This window comes from Hemibagrus wyckioides, linkage group LG05 (genome assembly GCF_019097595.1).
Source record: "Hemibagrus wyckioides isolate EC202008001 linkage group LG05, SWU_Hwy_1.0, whole genome shotgun sequence".
Lineage (NCBI taxonomy): Eukaryota > Metazoa > Chordata > Actinopteri > Siluriformes > Bagridae > Hemibagrus > Hemibagrus wyckioides.
The window spans coordinates 29,480,946-29,499,258 of record NC_080714.1 but is presented as its reverse complement, the minus strand read 5'-3'; the positions used below and the strand labels follow the sequence as shown (position 1 = coordinate 29,499,258).

General features: G+C 35.7%; 1 protein-coding gene across 2 annotated transcripts in view; it reads left to right on the top strand.

Annotated features, from left to right (window-relative positions):
• Positions 1-18,182, top strand: part of slc5a5 (solute carrier family 5 member 5) — a 27,295-nt gene extending 9,113 nt beyond the window's left edge. For both annotated transcript variants that reach the window (XM_058388888.1, XM_058388889.1), the window contains 8 exons: positions 219-307; positions 990-1,102; positions 1,315-1,385; positions 11,924-12,010; positions 13,927-14,129; positions 14,856-14,959; positions 16,821-16,903; positions 17,416-18,182. In XM_058388888.1, coding sequence (XP_058244871.1) covers positions 219-307; positions 990-1,102; positions 1,315-1,385; positions 11,924-12,010; positions 13,927-14,129; positions 14,856-14,959; positions 16,821-16,903; positions 17,416-17,499 — 834 coding nt within the window. In that variant the 3' untranslated portion in view covers positions 17,500-18,182. The remainder of the gene's footprint in view (positions 1-218; positions 308-989; positions 1,103-1,314; positions 1,386-11,923; positions 12,011-13,926; positions 14,130-14,855; positions 14,960-16,820; positions 16,904-17,415) is intronic.
• Positions 18,183-18,313: the final 131 nt, after the last annotated feature.

Sequence of the window (18,313 nt, the reverse complement as noted above, 5' to 3'; positions counted from 1 at the left end):
GTACAAAATGTACAAAAACATTTCAATCTGTTTCCTCCTGGATAAAAGGTGAATCAGTTGTTTTTGAGTCACTGAACTGATTCATTGTTTAGTGAGTCAAATGAATGAAACCACTCTTCCTGTACAAAAACCTTAAACTGAACCTGACACACTGTCAGCTCAGTGACTCACTCCTACTAACACTGTAATAATATAATAATACTCTAAATGTCTTACAGTACATGCCTTATTTGGTCCTGGATATTTTCCGGGATCTTCCTGGCATTCCTGGACTTTTTCTAGCCTGTGCATACGGTGGAACATTGAGGTAATAATATAAAGAATTGATTAATTTTCTATTTTTATTTTATGTAATTCTATTTATCTTTTATGTTTGTGTTTTCACTACTGCTCTAAACCAATCAGAACACACCATACTGCTCTAAACCAATCAGAACACACCATACTGCTCTAAACCAATCAGAACACACCATACTGCTCTAAACCAATCAGAACACACCATACTGCTCTAAACCAATCAGAACACACCATACTGCTCTAAACCAATCAGAACACACCATACTACTCTAAACCAATCAGAACACACCATACTACTCTAAACCAATCAGAACACACCATACTACTCTAAACCAATCAGAACACACCATACTGCTCTAAACCAGTCAGAACACACCATACTGCTCTAAACCAATCAGAACACACCATACTACTCTAAACCAATCAGAACACACCATACTACTCTAAACCAATCAGAACACACCATACTACTCTAAACCAATCAGAACACACCATACTACTCTAAACCAATCAGAACACACCATACTGCTCTAAACCAATCAGAACACACCATACTACTCTAAACCAATCAGAACACCATGCTTCTATGAATCAATCAGAACACATGATACCGCTCTCAGCCAGTCAGAACACAGAATGGGAGGGTGGGTGGTGATAGCAGCAGCTTCAGGTCCTGGTTTTTCTTGCCACAGTACCGTCTCCACCAGCATTAACGCCATGGCTGCAGTAACGATGGAGGATCTGCTGAAACCGTTTCTGATCGACTCGTTACAGAGGAAACAGATGCAGCTCTGCAAGTTACTGTGTAAGAAATAAATATATTTTATTTAAATCAAAATTTTATTTATGTGCAGGTGAGTAGCCCCGCCCCTCAGACCAATTTAATCAAATGACTTCTTTACATACCAAGATAGTGCTCCTGAATTGGTACAGTCCACTTCATGTGATGTTTTAATATAATAGTGTGTGTGTGTGTGTGTGTGTGTGTGTGTGTGTGTGTGTGGGGGTGGGTGGTAGCATTTCTGTATGGAGTCGGCTGCATCACGACGGCGGCTCTCTGCTCTCTCCTGGACTGGGGAGTTCTTCAGGTACATCAACCTGAGATTGTAGTGTAAGAGTGTATAGTGTGTAGTGTATAGTTTGTAGTGTATAGTGTATAGTGTAAGAGTGTATAGTGTGTAGTGTATAGTGTGTAGTGTATAGTGTATAGTGTAAGAGTGTATAGTGTGTAGTGTATAGTGTGTAGTGTATAGTGTGTAGTGTATAGTGTAAGAGTGTATAGTGTGTAGTGTATAGTGTGTAGTGTAAGAGTTTATAGTTTGTAGTGTATAGTGTATAGTGTGTAGTGTATAGTGTGTAGTGTATAGTGTGTAGTGTATAGTGTGTAGTGTATAGTGTAAGAGTGTATAGTGTGTAGTGTATAGTGTGTAGTGTAAGAGTTTATAGTTTGTAGTGTATAGTGTGTAGTGTATAGTGTGTAGTGTAAGAGTTTATAGTTTGTAGTGTATAGTGTATAGTGTGTAGTGTATAGTGTGTAGTGTATAGTGTAAGAGTGTATAGTGTGTAGTGTATAGTGTGTAGTGTATAGTGTAAGAGTGTATAGTGTGTAGTGTATAGTGTATAGTGTATAGTGTATAGTGTGTAGTGTATAGTGTGTAGTGTATAGTGTAAGAGTGTATAGTGTGTAGTGTGTAGTGTAAGAGTGTATAGTGTAAGTGTATAGTGTATAGTGTAAGTGTATAGTGTGTAGTGTATAGTGTAAGAGTGTATAGTGTGTAGTATATAGTGTGAGTGTATAGTGTAAGAGTGTATAGTGTATAGTGTATAGTGTAAGAGTGTATAGTGTATAGTGTGTAGTGTATAGTGTATAGTGTAAGAGTGTATAGTGTAAGAGTGTATAGTGTGTAGTGTATAGTGTAAGAGTGTATAGTGTAAGAGTGTATAGTGTGTAGTGTATATTGTATAGTCTAAGAGTGTATAGTGTAAGAGTGTATAGTGTAAGAGTGTATAGTGTGTAGTGTATAGTGTAAGAGTGTATAGTGTATAGTGTGTAGTGTATAGTGTATAATATAAGAGTGTATAGTGTAAGAGTGTATAGTGTGTAGTGTATAGTGTAAGAGTGTATAGTGTAAGAGTGTATAGTGTGTAGTGTAAGAGTGTATAGTGTGTAGTGTATATTGTATAGTGTAAGAGTGTATAGTGTATAGTGTGTAGTGTATAGTGTATAGTGTATAGTGTATAGTGTGTAGTGTATAGTGTATAGTGTATAGTGTATAGTGTAAGAGTGTATAGTGTATAGTGTGTAGTGTATAGTGTAAGAGTGTATAGTGTGTAGTGTATATTGTATAGTGTAAGAGTGTATAGTGTATAGTGTGTAGTGTATAGTGTAAGAGTGTATAGTGTAAGAGTGTATAGTGTGTAGTGTATATTGTATAGTGTAAGAGTGTATAGTGTATAGTGTGTAGTGTATAGTGTAAGAGTGTATAGTGTGTAGTGTATAGTGTATAGTGTAAGAGTGTATAGTGTAAGAGTGTATAGTGTATAGTGTGTAGTGTATAGTGTAAGAGTATATAGTGTGTAGTGTGTAGTGTATAGTGTATAGTGTAAGAGTGTATAGTGTATAGTGTGTAGTGTATAGTGTAAGAGTATATAGTGTGTAGTGTGTAGTGTATAGTGTATAGTGTAAGAGTGTATAGTGTATAGTGTGTAGTGTATAGTGTGTAGTGTATAGTGTAAGAGTGTATAGTGTGTAGTGTGTAGTGTATAGTGTATAGTGTAAGAGTGTATAGTGTATAGTGTGTAGTGTATAGTGTAAGAGTGTATAGTGTAAGAGTGTATAGTGTGTAGTGTATATTGTATAGTGTAAGAGTGTATAGTGTATAGTGTAAGAGTGTATAGTGTAAGAGTGTATAGTGTGTAGTGTATATTGTATAGTGTAAGAGTGTATAGTGTATAGTGTATAGTGTGTAGTGTATAGTGTAAGAGTGTATAGTGTGTAGTGTATAGTGTAAGAGTGTATAGTGTGTAGTGTATAGTGTATAGTGTAAGAGTGTATAGTGTAAGAGTGTATAGTGTATAGTGTGTAGTGTATAGTGTAAGAGTATATAGTGTATAGTGTATAGTGTGTAGTGTATAGTGTAAGAGTGTATAGTGTGTAGTGTGTAGTGTATAGTGTATAGTGTAAGAGTGTATAGTGTATAGTGTGTAGTGTATAGTGTAAGAGTGTATAGTGTGTAGTGTATAGTGTAAGAGTGTATAGTGTGTAGTGTATAGTGTAAGAGTGAATAGTGTAAGAGTGTATAGTGTATAGTGTGTAGTGTGTAGTGTATAGTGTAAGAGTGTATAGTGTGTAGTGTGTAGTGTATAGTGTAAGAGTGTATAGTGTGTAGTGTGTAGTGTATAGTGTAAGAGTGTATAGTGTAAAGTGTGTAGTGTATAGTGTAAGAGTGTATAGTGTGTAGTGTATAGTGTGTAGTGTATAGTGTATAGTGTATAGTGTGTAGTGTATAGTGTATAGTGTATAGTGTGTAGTGTATAGTGTGTAGTGTATAGTGTAAGAGTGTATAGTGTGTAGTGTGTAGTGTAAGAGTGTATAGTGTTAGTGTATAGTGTATAGTGTAAGTGTATAGTGTGTAGTGTATAGTGTAAGAGTGTATAGTGTGTAGTATATAGTGTGAGTGTATATTGTAAGAGTGTATAGTGTGTAGTGTATAGTGTATAGTGTAAGAGTGTATAGTGTGTAGTGTATAGTGTAAGAGTGTATAGTGTAAGAGTGTATAGTGTGTAGTGTATAGTGTAAGAGTGTATAGTGTATAGTGTGTAGTGTGTAGTGTATAGTGTATAATATAAGAGTGTATAGTGTAAGAGTGTATAGTGTGTAGTGTATAGTGTAAGAGTGTATAGTGTGTAGTGTATATTGTATAGTGTAAGAGTGTATAGTGTATAGTGTGTAGTGTATAGTGTAAGAGTGTATAGTGTAAGAGTGTATAGTGTGTAGTGTAAGAGTGTATAGTGTGTAGTGTATATTGTATAGTGTAAGAGTGTATAGTGTATAGTGTATAGTGTGTAGTGTATAGTGTATAGTGTAAGAGTGTATAGTGTATAGTGTGTAGTGTATAGTGTAAGAGTGTATAGTGTAAGAGTGTATAGTGTGTAGTGTATATTGTATAGTGTAAGAGTGTATAGTGTATAGTGTATAGTGTATAGTGTTTAGTGTATAGTGTATAGTGTAAGAGTGTATAGTGTATAGTGTGTAGTGTATAGTGTAAGAGTGTATAGTGTAAGAGTGTATAGTGTGTAGTGTATATTGTATAGTGTAAGAGTGTATAGTGTATAGTGTGTAGTGTATAGTGTAAGAGTGTATAGTGTAAGAGTGTATAGTGTGTAGTGTATATTGTATAGTGTAAGAGTGTATAGTGTATAGTGTGTAGTGTATAGTGTATAGTGTAAGAGTGTATAGTGTGTAGTGTATAGTGTAAGAGTGTATAGTGTGTAGTGAATAGTGTATAGTGTAAGAGTGTATAGTGTAAGAGTGTATAGTGTATAGTGTGTAGTGTATAGTGTAAGAGTATATAGTGTATAGTGTATAGTGTGTAGTGTATAGTGTAAGAGTGTATAGTGTATAGTGTGTAGTGTATAGTGTAAGAGTGTATAGTGTGTAGTGTATAGTGTATAGTGTAAGAGTGTATAGTGTATAGTGTGTAGTGTATAGTGTAAGAGTGTATAGTGTGTAGTGAATAGTGTATAGTGTAAGAGTGTATAGTGTATAGTGTGTAGTGTATAGTGTAAGAGTATATAGTGTATAGTGTATAGTGTGTAGTGTATAGTGTAAGAGTGTATAGTGTGTAGTGTGTAGTGTATAGTGTAAGAGTGTATAGTGTGTAGTGTATAGTGTATAGTGTAAGAGTGTATAGTGTAAAGTGTGTAGTGTATAGTGTAAGAGTGTATAGTGTGTAGTGTATAGTGTGTAGTGTATAGTGTAAGAGTGTATAATATAAGAGTGTATAGTGTGTAGTGTATAGTGTATAGTGTAAGAGTATATAGTGTAAGAGTGTATAGTGTGTAGTGTATAGTGTAAGAGTGTATAGTGTGTAGTGTATATTGTATAGTGTAAGAGTGTATAGTGTGTAGTGTATAGTGTATAGTGTAAGAGTGTATAGTGTAAAGTGTGTAGTGTATAGTGTAAGAGTGTATAGTGTGTAGTGTATAGTGTGTAGTGTATAGTGTAAGAGTGTATAATATAAGAGTGTATAGTGTGTAGTGTATAGTGTAAGAGTGTATAGTGTAAGAGTGTATAGTGTGTAGTGTATAGTGTAAGAGTGTATAGTGTGTAGTGTATATTGTATAGTGTAAGAGTGTATAGTGTGTAGTGTATAGTGTAAGAGTGTATAGTGTATAGTGTATAGTGTGTAGTGTATAGTGTAAGAGTGTATAGTGTGTAGTGTATAGTGTAAGAGTGTATAGTGTAAGAGTGTATAGTGTGTAGTGTATATTGTATAGTGTAAGAGTGTATAGTGTATAGTGTGTAGTGTATAGTGTATAGTGTAAGAGTGTATAGTGTGTAGTGTATAGTGTAAGAGTGTATAGTGTATAGTGTGTAGTGTATAGTGTAAGAGTGTATAGTGTATAGTGTAAGAGTGTATATTGTAAGAGTGTATAGTGTGTAGTGTATAGTGTAAGAGTGTATAGTGTATAGTGTATAGTGTAAGAATGTATATTGTAAGAGTGTATAGTGTGTAGTGTATAGTGTAAGAGTGTATAGTGTATAGTGTAAGAGTGTATATTGTAAGAGTGTATAGTGTGTAGTGTATAGTGTAAGAGTGTATAGTGTAAGAGTGTATAGTGTGTAGTGTATATTGTATAGTGTAAGAGTGTATAGTGTATAGTGTGTAGTGTATAGTGTATAGTGTAAGAGTGTATAGTGTGTAGTGTATAGTGTAAGAGTGTATAGTGTATAGTGTGTAGTGTATAGTGTAAGAGTGTATATTGTAAGAGTGTGTAGTGTATATTGTATAGTGAAAGAGTGTATAGTGTAAGAGTGTATAGTGTGTAGTGTATATTGTATAGTGTAAGAGTGTATAGTGTATAGTGTGTAGTGTATAGTGTAAGAGTGTATAGTGTGTAGTGTGTAGTGTATAGTGTAAGAGTGTATAGTGTGTAGTGTATAGTGTATAGTGTATAGTGTATAGTGTAAGAGTGTATAGTGTATAGTGTGTAGTGTATAGTGTGTAGTGTATGGTGTAAGAGTGTATAGTGTAAGAGTGTATAGTGTGTAGTGTATAGTGTATAGTGTAAGAGTGTATAGTGTATAGTGTGTAGTGTAAGAGTGTATAGTGTAAGAGTGTGTAGTGTATAGTGTAAGAGTGTATAGTGTGTAGTGTATATTGTATAGTGTAAGAGTGTATAGTGTATAGTGTGTAGTGTATAGTGTAAGAGTGTATAGTGTATAGTGTATAGTGTAAGAGTGTATAGTGTAAGAGTGTATAGTGTGTAGTGTATAGTGTAAGAGTGTATAGTGTGTAGTGTATATTGTATAGTGTAAGAGTGTATAGTGTATAGTGTGTAGTGTATAGTGTAAGAGTGTATAGTGTATAGTGTGTAGTGTATAGTGTAAGAGTGTATAGTGTATAGTGTATACTGTAAGAGTGTATAGTGTATAGTGTATAGTGTATAGTGTAAGAGTGTATAGTGTATAGTGTAAGAGTGTATAGTGTAAGAGTGTATGGTGTAAGAGTGTATAATGTATAGTGTAAGAGTGTATAATGTATAGTGTAAGAGTGTATAGTGTAAGAGTGTATAATGTATAGTGTAAGAGTGTATAGTGTGTAGTGTATAGAGTAAGAGTGTATAGTGTAAGAGTGTATAGTGTATAGTGTATAGTGTAAGAGTGTATAGTGTAAGAGTGTATAGTGTATAGTGTAAGAGTGTATAGTGTAAGAGTGTATAATGTATAGTGTATAGTGTAAGAGTGTATAGTGTAAGAGTGTATAGTGTATAGTGTGTAGTGTAAGAGTGTATAGTGTGTAGTGTATAGTGTGTAGTGTATAGTGTAAGAGTGTATAGTGTCAAGTGTGTAGTGTATAGTGTATAGTGTATAGTGTAAGAGTGTATAGTGTAAGAGTGTATAGTGTGTAGTGTTTAGTGTAAGAGTGTATAGTGTGTAGTGTAAGAGTGTATAGTGTGTAGTGTATAGTGTAAGAGTGTATAGTGTGTAGTGTGTAGTGTGTAGTGTGTAGTGTATAGTGTAAGAGTGTATAGTGTGTAGTGTAAGAGTGTATAGTGTAAGAGTGTATAATGTATAGTGTAAGAGTGTATAGTGTGTAGTGTATAGAGTAAGAGTGTATAGTGTAAGAGTGTATAGTGTATAGTGTGTAGTGTAAGAGTGTATAGTGTGTAGTGTATAGTGTGTAGTGTATAGTGTGTAGTGTGTAGTGTATAGTGTAAGAGTGTATAGTGTAAGAGTGTATAGTGTGTAGTGTTTAGTGTAAGAGTGTATAGTGTAAGAGTGTAGTGTAAGAGTGTATAGTGTGTAGTGTGTAGTGTATAGTGTGTAGTGTATAGTGTAAGAGTGTATAGTGTGTAGTGTGTAGTGTAAGAGTGTATAGTGTGTAGTGTATAGTGTAAGAGTGTATAGTGTGTAGTGTATAGTGTAAGAGTGTTTAGTGTTTAGTGTATAGTGTATAGTGTATAGTGTAAGAGTGTATAGTGTAAGAGTGTATAATGTATAGTGTAAGAGTGTATAGTGTAAGAGTGTATAGTGTAAGAGTGTATAATGTATAGTGTAAGAGTGTATAGTGTGTAGTGTATAGAGTAAGAGTGTATAGTGTAAGAGTGTATAGTTTATAGTGTAAGAGTGTATAGTGTAAGAGTGTATAGTGTAAGAGTGTATAGTGTATAGTGTAAGAGTGTATAGTGTAAGAGTGTATAATGTATAGTGTATAGTGTAAGAGTGTATAGTGTATAGTGTGTAGTGTAAGAGTGTATAGTGTGTAGTGTATAGTGTGTAGTGTATAGTGTAAGAGTGTATAGTGTCAAGTGTGTAGTGTATAGTGTATAGTGTAAGAGTGTATAGTGTAAGAATGTATAGTGTGTAGTGTTTAGTGTAAGAGTGTATAGTGTGTAGTGTAAGAGTGTATAGTGTGTAGTGTATAGTGTAAGAGTGTATAGTGTGTAGTGTGTAGTGTAAGAGTGTATAGTGTGTAGTGTGTAGTGTAAGAGTGTATAGTGTAAGAGTGTATAATGTATAGTGTAAGAGTGTATAGTGTGTAGTGTATAGAGTAAGAGTGTATAGTATAAGAGTGTATAGTGTATAGTGTGTAGTGTAAGAGTGTATAGTGTGTAGTGTATAGTGTGTAGTGTATAGTGTGTAGTGTATAGTGTGTAGTGTATAGTGTGTAGTGTGTAGTGTATAGTGTAAGAGTGTATAGTGTAAGAGTGTATAGTGTGTAGTGTTTAGTGTAAGAGTGTATAGTGTGTAGTGTAAGAGTGTATAGTGTAAGAGTGTATAGTGTGTAGTGTGTAGTGTATAGTGTGTAGTGTATAGTGTAAGAGTGTATAGTGTGTAGTGTATAGTGTAAGAGTGTATAGTGTGTAGTGTATAGTGTAAGAGTGTATAGTGTGTAGTGTATAGTGTAAGAGTGTTTAGTGTTTAGTGTATAGTGTATAGTGTATAGTGTAAGAGTGTATAGTGTGTAGTGTAAGAGTGTATAGTCTGTAGTGTATAGTGTAAGAGTGTATAGTGTATAGTGTAAGAGTGTGTAGTGTATAGTGTAAGAGTGTATAGTGTATAGTGTAAGAGTGTATAGTGTATAGTGTAAGAGTGTATAGTGTATAGTTTAATAGTGTATAGTGTATAGTGTATAGTGTAAGAGTGTATAGTGTGTAGTGTAAGAGTGTATAGTGTATAGTGTAAGAGTGTATAGTGTAAGAGTGTATAGTGTATAGTGTAAGAGTGTGTAGTGTATATTGTATAGTGTAAAAGTGTATAGTGTATAGTGTAAGAGTGTATAGTGTGTAGTGTAAGAGTGTATAGTGTGTAGTGTATAGTGTAAGAGTGTATAGTGTAAGAGTGTTTAGTGTGTAGTGTATAGTGTGTAGTGTATAGTGTATAGTGTATAGTGTATAGTGTAAGAGTGTATAGTGTATAGTGTAAGAGTGTATAGTGTGTAGTGTAAGAGTGTATAGTGTGTAGTGTATAGTGTAAGAGTGTTTAGTGTGTAGTGTATAGTGTAAGAGTGTATAGTGTGTAGTGTAAGAGTGTATAGTGTATAGTGTGTAGTGTATAGTGTAAGAGTGTATAGTGTATAGTGTAAGAGTGTATAGTGTGTAGTGTATAGTGTAAGAGTGTATAGTGTGTAGTGTATAGTGTAAGAGTGTATAGTGTAAGAGTGTATAGTGTATAGTGTAAGAGTGTATAGTGTAAGAGTGTATAGTGTATAGTGTAAGAGTGTATAGTGTATAGTGTAAGAGTGTATAGTGTAAGAGTGTATAGTGTATAGTGTATAGTGTAAGAGTGTATAGTGCATAGTGTAAGAGTGTATAGTGTGTAGTGTATAGTGTAAGAGTGTATAGTGTATAGTGTATAGTGTATAGTGTATAGTGTAAGAGTGTATAGTGTATAGTGTAAGAGTGTATAGTGTAAGAGTGTATAGTGTATAGTGTAAGAGTGTGTAGTGTATATTGTATAGTGTAAAAGTGTATAGTGTATAGTGTAAGAGTGTATAGTGTGTAGTGTAAGAGTGTATAGTGTGTAGTGTATAGTGTAAGAGTGTATAGTGTAAGAGTGTTTAGTGTGTAGTGTATAGTGTGTAGTGTATAGTGTATAGTGTATAGTGTATAGTGTAAGAGTGTATAGTGTATAGTGTAAGAGTGTATAGTGTGTAGTGTAAGAGTGTATAGTGTGTAGTGTATAGTGTAAGAGTGTTTAGTGTGTAGTGTATAGTGTAAGAGTGTATAGTGTGTAGTGTAAGAGTGTATAGTGTATAGTGTGTAGTGTATAGTGTAAGAGTGTATAGTGTATAGTGTAAGAGTGTATAGTGTGTAGTGTATAGTGTAAGAGTGTATAGTGTGTAGTGTATAGTGTAAGAGTGTATAGTGTAAGAGTGTATAGTGTGTAGTGTAAGAGTGTATAGTGTGTAGTGTATAGTGTAAGAGTGTATAGTGTATAGTGTAAGAGTGTATAGTGTGTAGTGTATAGTGTAAGAGTGTATAGTGTGTAGTGTATAGTGTAAGAGTGTATAGTGTATAGTGTAAGAGTGTATAGTGTATAGTGTAAGAGTGTATAGTGTGTAGTGTAAGAGTGTATAATGTGTAGTGTAAGAGTGTATAGTGTGTAGTGTATAGTGTAAGAGTGTATAGTGTAAGAGTGTATAGTGTAAGAGTGTATAATGTATAGTGTAAGAGTGTATAGTGTGTAGTGTATAGAGTAAGAGTGTATAGTGTAAGAGTGTATAGTTTATAGTGTAAGAGTGTATAGTGTAAGAGTGTATAGTGTAAGAGTGTATAGTGTAAGAGTGTATAGTGTATAGTGTGTAGTGTAAGAGTGTAGTGTAAGAGTGTATAGTGTGTAGTGTATAGTGTGTAGTGTAAGAGTGTATAGTGTGTAGTGTATAGTGTAAGAGTGTATAGTGTATAGTGTAAGAGTGTATAGTGTGTAGTGTATAGTGTAAGAGTGTATAGTGTATAGTGTAAGAGTGTATAGTGTATAGTGTAAGAGTGTATAGTGTATAGTGTAAGAGTGTAAGAGTGTATAGTGTGTAGTGTAAGAGTGTATAGTGTGTAGTGTATAGTGTATAGTGTGTAGTGTATAGTGTAAGAGTGTATAGTGTGTAGTGTATAGTGTATAGTGTGTAGTGTATAGTGTAAGAGTGTATAGTGTATAGTGTAAGAGTGTATAGTGTATAGTGTAAGAGTGTAAGAGTGTATAGTGTATAGTGTATAGTGTAAGAGTGTATAGTGTGTAGTGTATAGTGTAAGAGTGTATAGTGTATAGTGTAAGAGTGTATATGTATAGTGTAAGAGTGTGTAGTGTATAGTGTAAGAGTGTATAGTTTAAGAGTGTATAGTGTATAGTGTGTAGTGTAAGAGTGTATAGTGTGTAGTGTATAGTGTAAGAGTGTATAGTGTATAGTGTAAGAGTGTATAGTGTATAGTGTAAGAGTGTATAGTGTATAGTGTAAGAGTGTATAGTGTATAGTGTAAGAGTGTATAGTGTATAGTGTAAGAGTGTATAGTGTGTAGTGTAAGAGTGTATAGTGTGTAGTGTGTAGTGTATAGTGTAAGAGTGTATAGTGTAAGAGTTTATAGTGTGTAGTTTATAGTGTAAGAGTGTATAGTGTATAGTGTATAGTGTAAGAGTGTATAGTGTGTAGTGTATAGTGTATAGTGTAAGAGTGTATAGTGTATAGTGTAAGAGTGTATAGTGTGTAGTGTATAGTGTATAGTGTAAGAGTGTATAGTGTATAGTGTAAGAGTGTATAGTGTGTAGTGTATAGTGTATAGTGTAAGAGTGTATAGTGTATAGTGTAAGAGTGTATAGTGTGTAGTGTAAGAGTGTATAGTGTGTAGTGTAAGAGTGTATAGTGTGTAGTGTATAGTGTAAGAGTGTATATCCTGTATCCAATCACAGGGCTCGTTTACGGTCATGGGTGTGGTTAACGGGCCACTCCTGGGCACTTTTATCCTGGGTATGTTCATCCCAGCCGCAAACAAACCGGTAAGAACCTTGACATTAACCACCCAGTGCATTGTGGGAATTCATCTCCACCTTACAGCTCTGCTCTTTACTACCCCCATTTTAATGAAAATATAATTATATTCTAGGAATTTTCTCAGGGCACTGGTGGCTCAGTGGTAGGTTTCTCGCCTACTATGGTGGGTCGATTCCCAGCCAGTGCCCAAAACCCCAGCCACCGGATGCAGTGCCGGTCCCAAGCCCGGATAAAAATGGAAGGGTTGTGTCAGGAAGGGCATCTGGTGTAAAACCTGTGCCAAGTTGTTGTGCAGACCAGTCTGCCCGCTGTGACGACCCCTCACACACACACACACACACACACACAGGGAGCAGCCAAAAGTTCAACAACAATATTTTAGGAATTTTCTCAAACATGAAGAGCTCTGAGTTGAGTTTCTCTGCTGCAGCCACATTCATATAACTGTGATGGTGTCAGTGTGATTGAAACATAGCCTTCAGTCTGACATCAAAAATGCTAAATCATCTTCAAAAGTAGAAATAAATCATTCATTATAAACAGCAGGAACTCAGGTAAGAGAAGTCAGAAACGAAATCAGTGTTTGTTATTAAATCAGAGTCAGATCTCTCAGGCTGGTCATACAGTTTACTTTTTCCTACATCGTGGATTCATTTTCTGTTTCTGCAAGAACATCTGAACATCTGAACATCTGAACAGCCTCCAGGGGCGATTCTAGGATTTTCAATTAAGGGGGGCTCAGCCCCCAATTAAGGTATAATAGTAAAAAAAAATAAAATAAAATAAAAAAAATAATAAAAAAATTAAATAATAATTAATAAATAAATAAATAAATAAATAAAATGAAAGAAAAAATAAATAAATAAATAAATAAATAAATAAATAAATAAATAAATAAATAAATAAATGAAATGAAATGAAATGAAATGAAATGAAATGAAATGAAATAAAATAAAGGTTTGGCTAACAGGGTATGATGGTAAACTTATTGCAGCATTCCACTGTACTGCATAGATGTGTATAACATATGAGTACTGAACAAGCCAAATACGAGTCTTCCTGATCTCTCTCTCTCTCTCTCTCTCTCACACACACACACACACACACACACTTGTCCTCTGATCCTCTCTCTGTGATGCCACGGTCTGTGGATTGAAGAACGCGCTGAAAGACGGGAGGAGCCGAAGTCCGCCATTTTCATATGAAATTTAAAGGGGACTGAGGAGATCACCAATTTGTGTAGAGTTTATGGAGAATAGCAGAATTTTTAGGGGGGCAGAGTAGAAATGTTAGGGGGGCTAAAGTCCCCCTAAAAATGGCCTAGCGACGCCCATGACAGCCTCCTTAATGGAATATATTATCTAGAAATTTCTCCATTTCTGAATTCAAAATTGAAGATTTTTACATTTTTAAAATATAAAATTATTCTTTTCTTGACACATTAATGTAAAACTGTAGGCTGCCAAAACTTTTGCATGATATTGTCCTCATTTATCCCTCTGAATAAATTCTTAAGGGTTCTATTTAGAAACTTACAACAATGTTTCTCTATCAGTGGAATAGAGTAGAACCCTTTTTATTATATAATGGAACCTTAAATACCCTTAAAGATCCCTTTTGTCTAAGAGTGTATTAACTGGGTGTGTGTGTGTGGTACAAAAAAACAAATGATTGCCCTTTATGTTCTTCTTCATATCTAGAACCTGACAGGAGTTTAACAGTCTCTTATTTAGTGATTTATTTGGTTAGTTCACGGTTCTTAGCCTCCTTAATGTGTACAAGCAGAACCCTTCCTGCTCAAGAAACACAATAGAAACTGTAGGGATTGTTCTAGAAACCTTAAAAGGGCTGTAGCTGTCTGGTTCTTCTTATATAAACAACTCATACTAGCACTGGGATTTGTTCCATCTCGGGTTCTCAGGGTGCGTTTGTCGGCGTGATGGTGGGGTTCTCTCTCGCTCTGTGGCTCGCTGTTGGAAGCTCTGTCTACCCTCCAACCCCCCAACGAATGGGTGTGTTACACACCAGCGCTGACTACTGCCCCTCAGCTAACACTACACACAACTTCACCATGCTAGAAGCACCATCACCTACACTAGCACCTCCAGAACCTGCAGAGAACCGGTGAGTAAAACACACAGAGATGGAGGCAGAAGTCCAAGCATTCCCCTTGGTGTAAAGGAATTTCCGAATTTTTGCTAAACTACTCCTTAAGGTCAAAATTTCTAACATTTAACACCATGTTGATGAGAAACTTTTTGTTTTGACTCGTTCACAAATTCATGTTATTGTCTTTATGTTTATTTTATGTTTAATTTATTTTTCAATAATCCATTAACACTATTAAAATTATTTGGACATCATATTATTTATTTATATTTACAAACTTAAAGTGATCTTAAAGTGATAAGAAATTATGAAATTTGTAAAAGATTTATTCACAATTTCAACTGACTCCTTCAGTGATTCACTTACATTAGGAAATGACTCCTAGAGTGATTTTGTGTAAATTTCTGAACACCTCCTTGGGTGATTCATTTTAACAATTTAGTGTAAATAATGTTTACAAGTTTGTAAAGAATTTATTGAGTGGTTCATTATACTTTTAAACAATTCCTGATGTGATTCACTTCCATTTGTAAAAGACTCCTTAAGTGATACATGTACATTTTTAATGACACTTTTATTCAGTTACATCTGTAAATGACTTCCTAAATGATTCAGGTACATTTCAGCTCCAGGATCTGAGTGAGATGTTTATCCTCCATGTCTGTGGAAACTTTGTTCACTCTCCTGTGTTGAACAGATAAATGACTCATTTAGCTTTTTTTTTTATCATCTCTGCTGTAGGCATCGTGGTCTTCAGGATTTTTACTCCATATCCTACCTCTATTTTGGAGCTCTGTCCACCGGAGCATCTGTGCTAGTCGGAATTGTGGTTAGTTACCTCACAGGTGAGACTGACACTCCCATTTTAAACAAAATTCAATTGATTTCATTTTAAAATTTAAAAGTGAAGCTATCCTCATCCAGGTGACTATGAGCATAAGACGACTATAAAGTAAACAAAGTTCTAAGTACATCATTGTTATAGTTTGTTATAGTTTTATATCAAACTGAAGTTATTCACTACTCAGTGACTTGAGTGCTAACGGCTCTGAGCATTTTCAGTACTAAGACTATTGAAGGAAGAACATCTGCAGCCATCTTTATGGTCTTTCTGTGGCACCAACCACAGTGATCTCATGGTGATCTTCATGCTGTCCTCATGAGCCATGCAGGGTTTTCTCTCTCATTGTTTTCTTTTAAGTGGATCTGCATTATCTAGGGTGTAGTGAACACTGACCCAGACATCCAGTCACCTGATGGGGCTCCATGCATTTGTGACCTTTAAAATCAGGAAAAAAACAGGATGAAGCACTGTGAAATATTTAAAACAAAGCAAGTAAATGATAGATATCATGACTATTTCCTGTTTGGCACGCGGAGAGAATAAGTGTATAATAAATGGGAGGTAAATACAAGGGTTAAATGTAGTCAGGTGTGTGAGATTGAGCATGATAATGTCTTTGTACAAAAGGTCAGATTTTTCTCATGTCTAATCTCCTCTACTCAAGCGTCTGATCAGATGACACGCTGCTGGAGTCTAAGTGGATGATGAGGTTTTGCAGCTGATATAGTGAACACTAAGCCTACTGTAACAGACGTGATTGTTTCACATGGTAGAGTGGAGAAGTGTGTGTATTACGACAAAGACACTTTTAAAATCAGATGAGATAATGATATGAGATCATTTCAGACCAGCGTAGTGTAAGTATATTTTCTATATTTAATCCGAATGTTGGAATGAGATCTAGAGTGTGAGCTCCTACTGAATCCAGGACGGTCACGGCTGCTGTTCTCAGAGGATCGTCTGACAACAAAACAAACATTAAAGTCTCCAAGAATTAACGCTTTGTCCAAAATCACAGAGGAATTATTAATAGGACAGAATATGGCTCTGGGGATCTGTTAATAATAATTAGCATAATTTACTTATTATACTTCAAATGCATAGGATATATGTCCAGGTTTTGGGTGAGGTCTAGACTATCGTCATAAATACACTATATTGCCAAAAGTTTTGGGACACCCCTCAACATCACTGACTTCAGGTGTTGTTTTTCAGGGGTTGGACTCGGCCCCTTAATTCCAGTGAAAGGAACTCTTAATGTTTCAGCTTCATACCAAGACATTTTGGACAATTTCATGCTCTTTGTGGGAACAGTTTGGGGATGACCCCTTCCTGTTCCAACATGACTGCACACCAGTGACCAAAGCAAGGTCCATAAAGACATGGATGAGTGAGTTTGGTGTGGAGGAACTTGACTGTCCTGCACAGAGTCCTGACCTCAACCCCATAGAACACCTTTGGGTTGAATTAGAGTGGAGACTGTGAGCCAGACCTTCTCGTCCAACATCAGTGCCTGACCTCACAAATGTGCTTCTAGAGGAACGGTCAAAAATCCCCATAAACACACTCCTAAACCTTGTGGAAAGCCTTCCAGAAGAGTTGAAGCTGTTCTAGCTGTAAAGGGCGGGACAACTCCATATTACATTCATGTGCATGTAAAGGCAGACGTCCCAATACTTATGGCAATATAGTGTATCTGTATGTGGAGGGACGAGCTTCATTTACTCACTTCCACCTTTCTGATAAATATAATAAATATGAAATAATGTTAGCAGATATTGGATTTCACACCGTTTCACAGTTCCACCCAGATCAAGTTTATTATCACTTAGATTAAGAAAAATGTAAAACCTATTTTTCAGGACCGACCCCGAGAGGCTCGATCCAGCCTGGTCTGCTGTGGTGGGATCTAAAAGCTCAGCGTGATGCTCCTCAGGAAAACACAGTAAGACATAAAACTGCACTAACTGCATTAACCCCTAACCATAACCCTACCCCCTAACCCTAACACAAACACAAGATTCAGTCAGTGGCTGAGTGAACTGTTGTTTTTGTGTAAATGACTCCTCCAGTGATTCACCTGCAATCAAATTTATGGCCATTATAATTCATTTCTAAATGACTCCTTTCAAAAAGACCGTGGATTTGGGTAAATGATTCCTTTAGTGATTCAAAATGAATCATTTGTAATGATCTGTGAATCAATCATTTCAAATCAATTCAGTTTCTGTATGTTTTGTAAACAGTGTGTTTTCTTATTTTGACTCCCGGTGTGATCGGATCTTCAGAGTGAGAGTTTATCCTGCATGTTGCTGAAGACCTTCACTCCGCTGCGCTGAACAGAAATATAATTTATAAATTTTGTGGAAAATTGCTTAATCTTTTTACCATAGTGTTGAATAGAAGTGATGAAGGACCTCAAGTTCTCCTGATTCACTCTGTGTTTCTCCTCTGCAGGGGGAATCCATGGTTCTGAATCCCAGCGTTGTCCTTCTGAACCCTGAGAAAGATAAAGAGCGAAAACCTTCTGTATCTGTTTAGTGAGGAACGTTTGTGCTGGCTGTGGATTTCCAAAAAATGTCTTTATGTCTTAATGAATTTCTTTTAGATTTACAAAATACAACACAAAACTGCAGTGGGTTTAATTCATCTCTCTCTCTCTCTCTCTCTCTCTCTCTCTCTGTCTGTCTCTCTCTCTCTGTCTCTCTGTGTCTGTTTCTCTCTCTCTCTCTCTCTCTCTCTCTCTCTCTCTCTGTCTCTCTGTGTCTGTTTCTCTCTCTCTCTCTCTCTCTGTCTGTCTCTCTCTCTCTGTCTCTCTGTGTCTGTTTCTCTCTCTCTCTCTCTCTCTCTCTCTCTCTCTCTGTCTCTCTGTGTCTGTTTCTCTCTCTCTCTCTCTCTCTCTCTCTGTCTGTCTCTCTCTCTCTGTCTGTCTTTCTCTCTCTTTCTCTCTCTTTCTCTCTCTCTCTCTCTCAGATACAAACACACATTCCACACATTCCTCCTGAAACCTGAATCTATAGTGTTGATGTTCTTATCTTAATTTCAGCTCAGCTTTCAGCACATTACACAACAAACCTGCACCATACCTGTCTGTCTCATCAACATACCTGTCTGTCTCATCAACATACCTGTCTGTCTCAACACACCTGTCTGTCTCAACATACATTATCTCACAAAAGTGAGTACACCCCTGACATTTTTGTAAATATTTTTTTATATCTTTTCATGTGACAACACTGAAGAAATGCCCCTCTGCTCCAATGTACAGTAGTGAGTGTCCAGCCTGTATAACAGTGTAAATTTACTGTCCCCTCAAAATAACTCAACACACAGACATTAATGTCTAAACAAAAGT